General features: G+C 39.9%; 2 protein-coding genes across 2 annotated transcripts in view; both read left to right on the top strand.

Moving 5' to 3' along the window:
• The first annotated feature begins 401 nt into the window (after positions 1 to 401).
• Positions 402 to 5,962, top strand: qng1 (Q-nucleotide N-glycosylase 1). Its single transcript, XM_005722040.1, has 7 exons — positions 402 to 477; positions 1,271 to 1,467; positions 2,916 to 3,063; positions 3,782 to 3,894; positions 4,368 to 4,511; positions 5,146 to 5,341; positions 5,421 to 5,962. The coding sequence occupies exons 2-7, from the start codon at positions 1,279 to 1,281 to the stop codon at positions 5,648 to 5,650; spliced, it is 1,020 nt and encodes a 339-aa protein (XP_005722097.1). The 5' UTR covers positions 402 to 477; positions 1,271 to 1,278; the 3' UTR covers positions 5,651 to 5,962.
• Positions 5,963 to 7,318: 1,356 nt separating this feature from the next.
• Positions 7,319 to 14,199, top strand: part of LOC102194186 (kinesin-like protein KIF27) — a 13,182-nt gene continuing 6,301 nt past the window's right edge. Inside the window, exons 1-6 of the mRNA XM_005722385.2 lie at positions 7,319 to 7,804; positions 8,080 to 8,280; positions 8,704 to 9,695; positions 10,294 to 10,437; positions 10,590 to 10,760; positions 10,900 to 11,102. Of these exons, the coding sequence (XP_005722442.1) occupies positions 7,507 to 7,804; positions 8,080 to 8,280; positions 8,704 to 9,695; positions 10,294 to 10,437; positions 10,590 to 10,760; positions 10,900 to 11,102 (2,009 nt within the window). The 5' untranslated portion in view covers positions 7,319 to 7,506. The remainder of the gene's footprint in view (positions 7,805 to 8,079; positions 8,281 to 8,703; positions 9,696 to 10,293; positions 10,438 to 10,589; positions 10,761 to 10,899; positions 11,103 to 14,199) is intronic.

The raw sequence follows: 14,199 nt of genomic DNA, 5'->3' as shown, positions 1-14,199 counted from the left end.
AATTCAAATTATTTCCGGTGAGTTCAAGAAAAGCTAAATACACTCATAATAGACTGTCGGAGTAAATGTATGAAAGTTTGACTGAATAATTACTCAGATTGTTTTGTTATTAAAATGTTTACTTAATAATTTTGTGTTGATCATACTCAGCCAGCAGAAATAAATCTATTGATTTATATTTTTTTCTTTCCTTTTCTTAAAAAAACAAATAGAGAAATTAATTCTTATTGGCTCACCAGATCGTCCTCATGTGGTGTTATTACAGTCATTTACCTCAAATCCCCTCAAACCATGAGATTTATGCCACCATATTTGAGACATTTTTACACTAGCAGGCAGTTGGAACGGACGTTGCTTTGTTGTTTCCTCTCTTAGCTTCTTGTGATTGGTTCACTAACCAGCTAAGAGGCTCTGATTGGTCAATAGCTGGAAACCAGGTAGTGGGAACAGTAGAGCGCGGGTGTCGTGCTTTCGTCGGTGAGTAGCAATAGTTTGCACAGGAATAAAAAAAAGTACTGCTGCCCACTGCGTTTATATTAGAACACAGTTTTTATTATTTAATGACGATGACTGTATACGCTCAGAAATGTCCTTAATGGTCGTGAAACTCCAGAGACCGCGTGAGTGCTCCGGTAGTTGCACTTTGCACCTACAGGTTTCTCAGATAAACGCGATGGCGTAAAATTGGCCTGCATAACAAATAATTAAGCCTTAAAAATGAATGAAACATATAAGTGAGAGGCAAATCATGTTCACTGAGGAGAGGAGTGGAAAATGGGGTTCATTCAGCAGGCAACCGGAGCTGTGCGTCACTGCGAACATTAACGCACAGTCATCAGATACTTGAGAACTCCTGGAGGGGTGTAATTGTCTTCTTTTAGGGAAAAGGAATAGGAGTGACGTCGGTCAGACATGCGTCGCTTTTATGTTTGAAGTGCTTACACAGGATGAATACCTGAACCTTCAAAATAAATCCACGTTTCTTTTAAATGTTGGCCCAAAGCACTTCATTGTGGAGAATGTTATTAGACGATTTTTGTTCTTTTTTTATAATCTGCATCCATTTTTTGGTCATTATTTTTATTATTTCAAATAATGAATCTTTAGTTTGTAAAGGACTTACTCAATCCATACATGTTTCATCAGCTCTAGTCTTTGCATATATTAAAGATAGTTGTGTTTATCCCCACACTTACATTCTTGGACTCTTATTTCCACAGAGGAGTGCATTCATACTATGCATGCTTGTTTTAATTTCTGCTCCTTACAGTCTCCATCATGGAGAAGCCTCTGTTACCACGAGAGTCTGGTCAGTTCATAGCAGAGCAGAGTCGGGATGTGTTTGTCGAGGATGAAGGAGTGCAGAAGGTGGCGGAGATGCTTTACGGTCTCCAACACAGTGACGAGCTGACAGCCAGTGGCTGGAAGAAAGCAAATCCGTTGGCCCCAGCACCCACATCTGACCAGGGGAGTGTACTAGTACCCAGGCTATGAAAAGATTCTTCATAGTATACAGTATTGTGCAAAAGTGCTGAGCCATCCTTCATTTCTTTATGTTTTGCTTCCAAGGAGCAGAGTTTCTTGCAGTGTTTTAAAATGGTTTTAAGCAATAGTTCTTCAGTCCTTCTGAAAACCTTTCAGAAGATTTTCTTCCATCATTTTCATCATTTTTTTCCACCAGTTTCTGGTTTTCTATCAGTCCTGAATATCCCTATCTACTGTCTCTGTCTTTGGCGGTTTATCAGTTTTCCCTCCAGATGTCGACCTCCGTGTGTTCCCTAGTTTTTCCCTTGGTTATACCTATATATAAGTTAGACCAAGCATTATATCTGCTATAGTCAGGGGTGCACATAAGTGGTCCGCAGGTGCGCATTCACTGTCAAAATAAAAGACGCGCACCAGATAAGAAGTTGCAATACGCGTTTGCGTCCATATAAAAGGCACTGTTTTTGTCCGCTAGAGTGGGATTTTCACGGCATATTCTGCACCACATCTCTGTGCGTTCATCATTTGTTTGAAGCCAGCTCACCTCCTGCAACCACTTTTCCGAGAATACGCGCTTCTTTTGCGGTTCGGACTCCTTCTGACATTTTGTTGGAGGTGGAGGAAAACTAAAGTAATTGCTTAAAGGAGCTTCTTCGACATTTTTAAGAGTTCTAAACAAACGTCTGTCCTCCTCCAGAAAATCTTATGTATGCAAACGCGCGTTGCAACTTCTTATCTTGTGCACGTTTTTTTTATTTTGACAGCGAATGCGCACCTGCGGACCACTTATGTGCAGCCCTGACTATAGTGCTATGCCGAAGTCTTGAGTCACCCCTCATTTCTTTATATTTTGCTTCCAGGGAGCCATATTTTCTTATAATTTTTGAAGTGCTCTTGAGACATTCCCTTTTAAGCTGTCTTGGGCATTGGCTGCTTTTTCACTTCATTTAAGTCCGGTCCTTGTACCTAGCCATAATATTATGGTTATTATTGTGGTTATTATTGTGAAATTATTGTGAAATTTAAAAAAGAAAAGAAAAAAGGTTTTAAGGGGGTTTTATTTAATAGTTGCAGCTAATCAGGTGGTGAGATTGTGAATATGTGTTGCTTTACTCTGTTTTATATTACCATAAATATAAAGTATTAAGGTTTTCAACTGTTGTCTGGACACAATGAAGGATTTATGAAATGATTGTATCTACTGACATCCAGAATTAATCAAAAAGACAGTAGCTGCAGTGGTCTTTGATTGTATTTTGTATGGGTACAGGTTTTTAAAATATTGACTAAAACACTAATTTAATACAAATTTTTAAAACCTCAGTGGAGAAACCCTGTCTCTTTTGGACAGTGTGTTACAGTATATTCAATTTTCTTTCCTTTTTTTTTTTGTATACTTTCTTAATAATTTGTGCAATTTACCACTGCAGGCATTGAACTGGGTATTTGTAGTAGACACCATGAACTTTTCCTTTTGGCCAGAGGAAGAAACCCAGCAATGTGAGGTGACTTATAAAGGCACCACATACACAGGCTACATGACCCTGTGTGCTGCCATCACCAGAGCCATGGAAGAAGGTAAGAGTACATACCTGTACATCCACTTAGTTACTATATTATACAGACTTATAGAAAATAGCAGTAGGCAACTCACAGCACTTTCTATTTTAAGGTAAAGACTCTTCAGCATTATACATAGAAAGCCAGAAATGTAACAATCCTTGATGAGCATAAACATGAAGGATGGAAATGTCAGATTTATAAATTGTTTGCCGCTGTGACTGTTTGCAGCAAAGTTACAACCATGCTCTTACCTTTACTTCATACATAATTTTAGGTGTTTTAATCCTAGTCTCTGGAGAACAAAATGTATATTTTGATTGTCCCTCTATTCTGTGCAGTTTTGTTATTACCCATTATCGTGTTTGTGCCCTTTATTTGAACTACGACTGCTGGGAAATTGCTTGTAGCTCTGCATGTGCCTGTGCATCATTTATAATTAGCATGAATGACTCCGGATATGAATCAATTATGTCTCATATGGAATAGCTCTCAGTGTGTGGTCGCCATGGCCTTTATAATTACAAGAGATTTTCTCAGAAAAGCACAGGTAGTTTGGCTCCAGTGTGAATCTCGGGGTGGGGGGTTGACAGCGTGGGATCAGAGCAAATTATGTATTTTGAGTCTATTGTGAGCAATGGCCACTGTCAAGTTATATTCTTATTATTGCACACCGAGGGTAGCTCCTGTTTTAAGATTAATCCACCTAGCACCTTCTCTTCTCCACACTCCACAGGTGTACCTATTACTGATCCAAAGTATTTCTCTCAGATGAACGTGGAGGAGTTGGGACGTGTCCTTCGGTCAGACAATGAAACACCCATGCCGATGCTGCGGGAGCGTCACCAGGTTCTGATATTAATACGATATTCAAATAAGGATTCAATTGGTCAATATATGGATTTCAGTAATGCTTCAGTTTTGATTTTACTTTGCTTTTTTACTTTCTTTAAATCTAAAAGCTGTCTTTTCAGTCAGGGCAGTCTCAGCATTTACAAAATGAAAGGAGTGCTTTTTAAAGCAACAGTGACTTTTTCTTTTAGAAATAAACAAGCTTTTACATTCCTCTATTCAACAGACTGAATAAGGATGGCGTGTTTTTATATCCATCATGGTACATATATTCATATTTGGCACATTTTTCTGCCTTTCTTTGTATGAAACGTCAAATTTTATTTTGATATTAAGCAAGAAAAGTGATTTTATGGTTCAATTAATTATTGAGTCTGTTAGTTTTGTTACATTTATAAACACAAATTTAAATTGTGGCGCTTTCTGCCTGTTACATTTAAAGAAGCCACCTGCTGAATCTTTTTAACAAGGTGCTGACAGAAGGCGGCCGTGTGCTGCTGGAACATGGTGGAAGCTTCCGCAGTTTTATCAGCCAAGCCGGAAACGACGCCCAGAAGATGGTGGAGCTCATTGTGCAGAAGATCCCCTCGTACAGGGATGAGGCTACATATGAGGTGAGAGTTTAGCAGGATCATTGTACAAATTAGGAACCTCCTCTAATTGGGAATGTGCAAAAAATAAAAGAGACGCCCTCTATTTGCTGCACTAGTTTGGCTTTTCAGAAATGTCAAGTTGGTACAAGAGGAAAGGGTTGGAATGATTAACTTATTTACAGGTTTTTAGATACTAAAACAATCACTTATGGTTGAATAGGTCACAGTGAGCAAGCATAAAACTGTAATTTCCCCAAATATTTGGAAAACGGATCTTTTTATTAGTACGGAGCATAAATACATAACTGTGCAGATACTTTGAGTTTTCAGCCTAATGATACAGCCTGTATATTGCTTTATAGATTATGCACAATGCATAATACATATTAAATGCATATATGAAATATATGTGATCAAATATATGCATTTGGAGAATTTAAAATAAATTGTGATGTGAGAGTTCCACCTCCTGGTCAAATACAGTGCAGCAACACTGATGCTGTCAGTTTATTACACAGTCAGAGGAGAGCATTATACTCTTTGACGTTATTTCTTTAATTTTATATTTGTGTAAGAACACCTGCCAAATTATAAATATTTGTGGCCTAAGGACAAATACGATGTTGATATTTTGTCACTTTCTTGGTTGCGTAAGGGTAAAAGGATTTCATTCTACAAGCGAGCCCAGATTCTTGTGGCAGATTACTGGGGCCTCATGGCGGCCAGAGGACAGGGTGACATCATTAACATGGACTGGCTCACCATGTTTGCTGACTACAGGGTTCCTCAGGCGCTTGTCTACTTAGGAGCTCTACGATACTCTGATACGCTGATGCAGGCGTTGACGAACGGTGAGACAGTAGTGTGTCTATGCACTTGTTTCTCTTACTGAAGATAATATTTCAAATCACGAGATATAATTGCTTTCAGGTGAGCTTCTGTCTTCAGGAGACCGGAGAGAAGTAGAGATCCGAGGTTGTTCCATTTGGTGCGTGGAGCTGATCAAAGACCGTCTCCACAAGCTGGTGCAGGAGAGAGATGGACAGCCCTGCAGTGTGAACTCGGTTATCATCGACTTTTACCTGTGGCCTTACGCCAAGCAGCACCACAAAGAGATGGCCCACATTCCCATACACCACACACGCTGTATTTACTATTGATGAGCTGGCTGGCAGCCGTACATACAGGAGGCTGCACTTCTCAGTCTGCCGCTCGCTGGGCTGAAGCCAAGCACATCTCTGTGCCAGGTATACATACAAACAGACTTCTCTTTGGCTGCAGTGGAAACAGCTGTGAAGTGTTAATGCAGCGTGTCTTTCTGAGTGGGCACTGCTGTTCATTTCCGGTCTCAAATATGTCGGTCATATTTTCTCACAAACCTCTCGATGTGGAGAAAATGATCATATTATGCCAATCTGCGTATGCTCTGCAAGTATATAACAGTCTAACAATAAATTATATTCATCAAACTGGAGGAGGATTAGAGTACTTTGGTTTTTGATACTGTCTTTCTTTTTTAAAAGGAGTGTAATCAGAGTGTTTTTTAAATTCACTGTAGTCAGTATTATGCATTTCATGAGTGCAAATGGATAAGCCCGATGTTAACATGCAGCTCTTTTTACTTCTCTCTTTTTCTTCTTGGTAACATAAAGCCTTTGGTCATTTCTCTTTTCAGTGAAATATTATTTAATACAAGTTATATAGAGGCATCTTGCTTTCTGCTCCTCTTTGAAAAGGGAACAGAAAAAAGTGACAGCCTGCACTGAATATAGCAAAAATGTGATGAAAGATGGAAACCTTCCTCAGATGAGAGATTTCTGCAGTCTGCATAATGAAGGAGTACAGATATTGTGTTAAGCTGAATATTGAGAGGCTTAAGCTAAAATTTGAAATAATAATAAATTATCTAGCAGATGCAGTCTGCCTGAAAGGTATACTGTATTATTAGGATGACAGCGTGTGGTATAATAGATTTCATGTATTTTCTTCGTGCCAGCTGAGTTTGTTAGATGGGGTGCTCTGCTGTTGTCCAGTAAGTGATGCAGAAGGTGGTCAGGATTACCCATGACCCATCGCACAGTTTGTGCAGTGATCTCCTCTCCACCACAGCTAGAATAGTGTCCAACTTGCAGCCAATCACAGAGCCTGCCTTCCTGATCAGTTTATGCAGTCTGTTAGTGTCACCAACCCCGATGCTGCTCCTCCAGCAGACCACAGTGAGGTAAGCTGCACTGAGCACAACAAACTGTAGGAAAAGCTCCAACATTTTGCTGCACACATTGAAGGATCTCAGCTTCCTTAGGAAACGAGTGTGCTCGTTCCCCTCTTGTAAACAGCTTCTGTGCACTCCTCCACTTTATCCCAGGACAGACATGGCCTGTTTCACCACACTATACCTTTGAACATGGAAACATTTCTGTTTCGGAATTCTTGTACATCTAAAAGAATACGTATTTATCCAGAATGACCAGACAAAAAAATTAAACTATACACTCATACTAACCACTAAGCAAATGCCTGTGTAAATAAAACTGCTCTATACCTTTGTAAATAAACTGAAATCTTTCGAATTGGAGAAGACTTGAGTAAGAGCTCAAACCTCTTCGCAAACTTAAAGTAGTCCGGTCGTCTTAAAAATAGAGTTAAATAACAATTGGTTGGTTGTCTCATATGATCGGTTTCGCTGTATGGCAAATGAAAGTCATCATATCTTAAAAAGACCTAACAAATCTATAAATCAAGTAAATCTCAGACTCCTGATGGCGCTGTCGCCTTAACGGCGCCGACTTCCACGAGTACTCTTGAACATCCCACTTCCGGTTTCATAACGGCGGCGGCAGCGGTTTCCCGGGCAACCGAGGACCGACAACAAACGAGATGTCACAAAGTTTAACGAGCGCGACAAGCGATTGCCCGAAAAAAAGTGACCAGGTGTTACGGTGAATTTGTGTTTATTGAGTCTTGTTACTATCGAGATAAACAAGTTAAAGAGCTCCTTTAAAGACATCAGGACGTCATGAGCGAAGGGTGTGTGCGGGTGGCGGTCCGTATCCGGCCTCTGCTCCCCAAAGAAGTCCTCCACGACCACAGGGTGTGTGTGCGTGTAGTGCCGGGGACCGGACAGGTGATGGTGGGTGAGGACCGACTCTTCACTTTTGACAACGCGTTTGGACCATCAGTCAGCCAGGATGAGGTGTACGAGTCCTGCGTCCAAAGCCTGGTGGAGCGTTTGGTCGACGGTGAAAATGCAACCGTTTTTTGTTACGGGCAGACCGGATCAGGCAAGACGTACACACTGGGCAGAAGGAGCCGAGGTAATGTGAAGTTTAACCAAAAAAATTGGTTAAGCTCCAACACAGAGCTTAACCACTCTGACTGATAAGTGACTGATGAGTTCAAGGATTGTAGGAAAAAGGGAACTAAGGGGTTCAGGGGGTTGTTTATTTAATGTGGAAAAACCAACATCTGTGGACTTGAGTCTTTAAACACAGCAGTTTTAGGAGTTTTGTTTGTGCTCTCTAAGGCCCATTAATCATCTGAACTTTCTAACTTCATAACTGTAATTCTCTTTTTCCAAAACCTTCCATAGATGAAGAGGGGGGAATTATTGACCACGCAGCCCAGGATCTGTTCCTATACCTGGCGGAGAAGAGGAAGGAAAGTGATGTTGTGGATGTCACAGTGAAGGTGTCCTACATTGAGGTCTACAGGGAGGAACTAAGAGACCTATTGCAGCTGCAGACCACCCACAAAGAGCTTCGTATCAGGGAAGATGAGAGGGGAAACACGGGTAATCAACTTTTTCTACCTTTACATATATTTTAATATTCAGAGTGGAAATAAAAAAGTAGAAACCATACACTTTCAGAGATGACAAACAGCATCCTATATTTTTGACCATCCATCTGAGTTTCATCCGATTGATAGACCGTTGTGATGTTATTAACATGTGTGTATTTCAGGATAAAAAGTTTGAGAGAGCGCACTGGAGAAATCACAAGTACTGCAAAAGATATTATATACTGTGTAATCATTTACAGTCAGCGACTCTGCGGTGCACCTACTTGTAATAATATGTAAAATTGTTTTCAGCACATTTAATGAGTGAATGATAACTGATCCAGTGAGATTAGGCATTTTGTGTGAATGTCTGCCTACAGGGGAAGCAACAGTCTTGTTTCATTGACTAAAAAGTCTCTTTGTGTGATTCCAGTGGTGGTGGGAGCCAATGAGGTTGTTATCACCTCAGCAGAGGAGCTGCTCAACAATGTAGAGATGGGAAATATTTTCCGACACACCGGCACCACAGGAATGAACGAGCGCTCTAGTCGCTCTCATACCATCCTCACCCTTCAGGTCATGTTATCCTGCCACAACAGCAAGAACTCTTCCTTTAAGTCTGTCCGCTCCTCTAAGCTCTGTCTGGTTGACCTGGCAGGCTTGGAACGTGCTGGAAAAACTGGGACACAACTGAAAGAGTCTGCTCATATCAACACAGGCTTGTTTGCGCTGGGCAACGTTATCCGTGCACTTTCAGAGCTAAGTCGAAATCGGCACACTAACAACTCCTGCAGTGCACACGTACCATATCGTGATGCCAAGATAACTCGACTCCTTCGTGACTCATTAGGAGGCAGCGCCCACACGCTAATGGTGGCGTGTGTAAGCCCCTCCGACCACTTTGTAGCTGACACCCTGAGCGTCCTGCAGTTTGCATCCACGGCCCGATCCGTTCAGAACCGTCCAGGAGAAACACCGGATCAAACAGAGGTTAAATCATGCCCTACTACAACCTGGCACCCCAGTGATGCTCGACTAGGGGAGCTGGAGTATGAAGTAGAGACACTGAGAGAGCTGTTGAAAGGGAAGGAGAGAGAGGTGGAAACAGAAAAAGCAAAGACTGGTCAGAGATATGAAGAGGGAAGTGACATCAATGCATACTGTCAGACCGAAGTATCTGAACCAGATAGGCCAGCAAGCCGAGAGGAAACGTCACAGTACCGTCTGTTGGCAGAGGAAGCTGCTGCTCTGCTTGAGAATATCTCTGGCCCCTCTCCAAGTCCTTCTTTCAGGGAGCGGCTGGAGGATTGGCAAGAGAGACTCAGAGCTGTCAGTTACTCACCTCCAACTCGTATGGAGTGTTCAAAGGAGGAGGGAGACCATTTTGCTCCATTAAACCTCAGAGAAGAGCTTAAAAAATGCCAGGTAACTATAAAAGACTTTAAAAGGGATGTTGCCATGAAGAGATCGCAAAAACTTTGATTACAAGCAATTGATAAAAGTAACGCAAAAAACCTCAGAGATTTTTATTTGCTTACCTTGAAGCCTAAAAGATGGCTAGTGTCTCCAACATGTGGACATGCCTGTCACATTAAACAACAACAAAGGCATGTAAATGAGCTTGGTGTCTTATATATATTACTGTACCCTCATAGATACCTGTTATTCAGAATAGGAGAAGCGTATTCAGACTGAAAGCATTCAAACTGCTGATGGAATTGCCGTTAAAGAACTGAAGTCTAATATGGATTTTTTTTTAAAAACCACTGACGTATCTAATGTAAACGTTTAGATTTGAGGCTGTAGAAAGAAGTGAAGCCATTGGTATATCATTGGTTATTCCTTTGTTTCCGTTACAAGTTGTTAACATTTCGTCTGGAATATCTTATCCTCTGAGAGCTTTTGATAAGGTGATGTGAACAAATGCAGCATGGCTCAAATGGAACTGTTTACATAAACAAAAGCCAAGCTGTACAATTTTATAGGCTTGCTATCCTATCCAGTTTCTCTTTTGTATGCTTAGGAAGCTCTCCACATAGACGAGCAACTGTTGGAGCAGAAAGATGCAGAACTGAGACGGGTAAAGGAGGAACTCGAGAAACTCCTTCAAGAGAGGAAAACTCACCTTATGTCGTTAGAGGAAGAAAAGCAGCGATTACGTATACAGGTGAGGAGGAGAACACTGCAATAAAGAGCTGCTCTGTGATGCAGAAATCAGTATATTTTATTTACGGGGAAAAAAATTAAAAGATGAATTTAAGGCATGTCTGCTGTGTTATCGTTTGTTCTTTAAATGTGCGCCTCTGTGCAAATGTTTAGACAGAACAACTGGTGAACCAGCAGATAATGATTGATCGCCTTCGTGGCGAACTCATGACCTTTCGGGGGACAGCCTCAGGGGCAACAGTGGAAGTGGGGAGGTCTGAGTACAAGAGACCCCACAGTGTCCCTCTGATCATACACAGCTGCATCTGGAGGCCTCCCAGGAAGGTAGGTAGCGGTGGGTAGTGTGTGGGTTAGGTTGGTGTCCATAAGTGAGGGTTTTTTTAATTTTTGTTTTTGTTGTTTTTGTTTGGTCTGTTATAAGGTTTTTTGTGTGACTTTTATTATCTGTGCCTGTGCCTTCTAGATTCACTCCAGTCCACCAGCCTATACGCTGGAGAGGGTAATGGCAGCTTTTAAGATGCATGGCCAACTCTTGCTGGCTGAAATCAAGGAAAAAGAGGACGTGTACTGCCCGCTCTTAAAACAGCAGGCAGAGAGCAAAGATGGCAGACCAGAGATGGAGGAAGAGGATGAGAATGACACATCTATGCGCAGACCGAGATTTAGGTGAGAGCAGCATTCTTACTTGTGCAAAAATAAGTAGTAAGTTTCAAGTAACTTACACTCCAAATGCTGACTTAACTAATTTAACTACATGTCAATTTTCTCTGGAATTCTGTTACATAAATACAGTGCAATATGCTAAATTTTATTGGTTAAATGAAATTTACATGATTGGTATAGAATCCCTAATGATTAATTATTTGAATAAATAAACATTTGATTTTATATATTTAAGCTGCATTTTATTCACAACTATTGCTTTATGTTTATTGAGGCTGAAGAATCTTTTTTAGTGTATTCTGCTAAACAAGCAATCCAAAAAATCTGAGGCATTAAATCATTTATTCATGTCTAAGGCAATTTAAGCTAAATGTGTAGTGGAAGGATGGACTTTGAAGAAGTAAAAAGTTGTTTTCTTCAGATGCTGCTGCATTTATTCCACGCCGCTTTTGCACTTTGCATATCAGTTTTGGGAAAAGGGCTGGATAGTGTGTTGTGTGTACTTGAAAATCCAGCGACATGCTGCAATTTTGCTGTCAAGGATGACTGCATATTGTGCTGCTAGGCAGCGACCTGTTCAGACAACAAACCACTCTTCACTTGGTTTGTGCAGCCAAGCAAACGTCTCACAAAGGCAAAAACATCTAATGTCAAGTTTTTCAGTTTCTCTTTTTATTCTTTTAGATTTTTTTCGATTTCTCTGCAGGTTTGAACCGGCAGCTAAAGCAAGTTTTGCACTTTTTAAAGTAACCCTCTTGGTTTGATCATCTTCCTCTGCATTTGTCACATATAATGAAATAAGGAGTCACCATGTGATCCTGAATTGGATGAATGAATCTATTTGCCTCATCAATTGTCAGTGAAGGACATTAAACTGTACGGAAAGTGTTTTTTTGAAGAGTGTGAGTGGATTTTAATTGAAGCAAATCTCTATATAATGCTGGGATGTCAAACTCATTTTACATCGAGGGCCACATCCAGACCCACTTTCATCTTAAGTGGGTCTGGATGAGTGAAGCTTTCTGTGTAAAGCTATTTAATGACATATTTAATACCTGAGATATCTTATATAGCATGTCTCTGTTTTTCTACATGAAAAAATGTGTAAAATAGAGAAAAGGTTCTGGTAGATCACTATGAGGTGCCGTAAGGGACATTATTACTGAAACGCTCTCACAAACACTACTGAAATTTTATCTCTGAAGGAAAAAGTGGCTACACAGATGTCTACTCAGCAACCTGCTAGTAGCCTAAGTGTAGCAGCTGCATTAGTTAACAATATATTAGCCTCAGCATAAGTCAAAATTTAGAATAGAAGGAGACAGGCATTATCCTGGTTAATTTTTTTTGGCATATTTGCTTTTTGTCTTTTATAGCAAAGAAAAAAATATCTTAAAATCATTAATAAAACCAGGGAGAGAAGGCTTAGCATTCCTCCATTTAGCACAATGGATATATTTACTCAAAAGTATGATGATGTCAATAATGTCTGAGACACCCTATGCTCGATGATCCATATAAAAAAAGGATATGATGTAATTCAAATGGTGGCACATCATTAATTTTTGGGGAAATCCAATTTTTTAAGTCACACCAAAAGATTGTGTGATAGGGCATAGGGAAAAAAAGATGTTCTAGGGTTTCATTTTCATCAGTACAAAAAGAACACTGATCCACCTCAAAGCCAAATCTCTTTTTTAGAAATTCTGCCACAGGATTAATTTTGTTCATTACTTTAAAGTGTGTTTCTTTAACTTTAGGTAGAATAGGCCATTTCATAAATTTCGAGTATGCTTTATCCAGTGTATCTGAAATAACTATATTAGAACCATGCCATGTAACCATTCTGTCGTAACTATGAAATATTTTGTCTTTAAAGAAACTACTAATAAATTTATTATTGCATTTTCATCAAACAGCTGACATTGTCCTAGCAATAAATTTGGGAGCACTGATGAGAAATTATTGTATATCATAAAGTTTTTAATCAAATGAAGCAGAGGCAGTGGGGCCAGTTCACAAAATTTGTTATATTCTCTTTGAGAACAATTTAGACAATATTTTGAACAGTCTGTGTAACTTAGAATGACACTGTTATCATCCAACAAATCTGTTATGAATATAATCTTTTTGTTTAAACCAGACGCTCTTGAAAATAGATTTTTGATTAAGTGTTATTGCCCTATTATTCCATAAGGTTGAATTATGGGGAGAAGTTGTGGGTAAATATCATTTTCCAAAAATGCAAAGTCTGTTTGGGAAAGTTCGATATCTTGATTGGGATTTTATTTACCTCAAAATCACATTTCAAAATGAAGTCTAATCCTCCTATTTTATTAAACAAGGATCGTGGGATGTGGAACTACATAGAGTCTGGCTGTGACAGACAAGATTTTAACCATTTAATTTTAATGGTGCCAACCATTAGATTAATAGTGGTTAATAGTGTTAACAGTTGAGTTGCCAATATAAAAAGCTTAGGGGAAACAGGACATACTTGCCGAATTCTGTGTTGCAACTTGAATCCATTCCTGGATTCAAAGAAGCTTATATATTCTTAAGTAATGCGGCTGCTTCGCTTAGGCTACTAGCACAGCTGTCCCCAATCCCCAGGTCCTGGACCAGTACCGGTCTGTGAGTCGTTTGGTACTGGGTCGCAAGAGTTGAGGCTCGAGTTTGAAATTTATGGTTTTCAGGGTATTTATCGTTTTGTTTTGTTTTTTTTAATATATATCATTTATATTGTTAACTCGGTTTCCCATGTGTTATGAATAAATCTTTTTTTTTTTGGTACCGGTACTGGTTTTATTTTATTGTATTTATCCACGACACCTTAAAGGCTGGTCCGTGAAAATATTGTCGACCATAAATGGTCCGTGATGCAAAAAAGGTTGGAGACCGCTGTACTAGCAGGTTGCTGAGTAGACATCCTTGTAGAGTTTTGGAATTTACCACTTTTTCCATTAGTTTCCTTGTCAGGAAACAACTTCCTGTTCAGCGGAAATGCCTCTCGTTTCAGTGGAGTGTGTGAGAGCGTTTCAGTAGTGTGTGTGTGAGAGCGTTTCAGTAGTGTGTGTGAGAGCGTTTCAGTAGTGTGTGT

Source organism: Pundamilia nyererei, unplaced genomic scaffold (genome assembly GCF_000239375.1).
Source record: "Pundamilia nyererei isolate P.nyererei 1_Seehausen unplaced genomic scaffold, PunNye1.0 scaffold00006, whole genome shotgun sequence".
Lineage (NCBI taxonomy): Eukaryota > Metazoa > Chordata > Actinopteri > Cichliformes > Cichlidae > Pundamilia > Pundamilia nyererei.
This window is presented reverse-complemented; position numbering and strand designations above follow the sequence as displayed.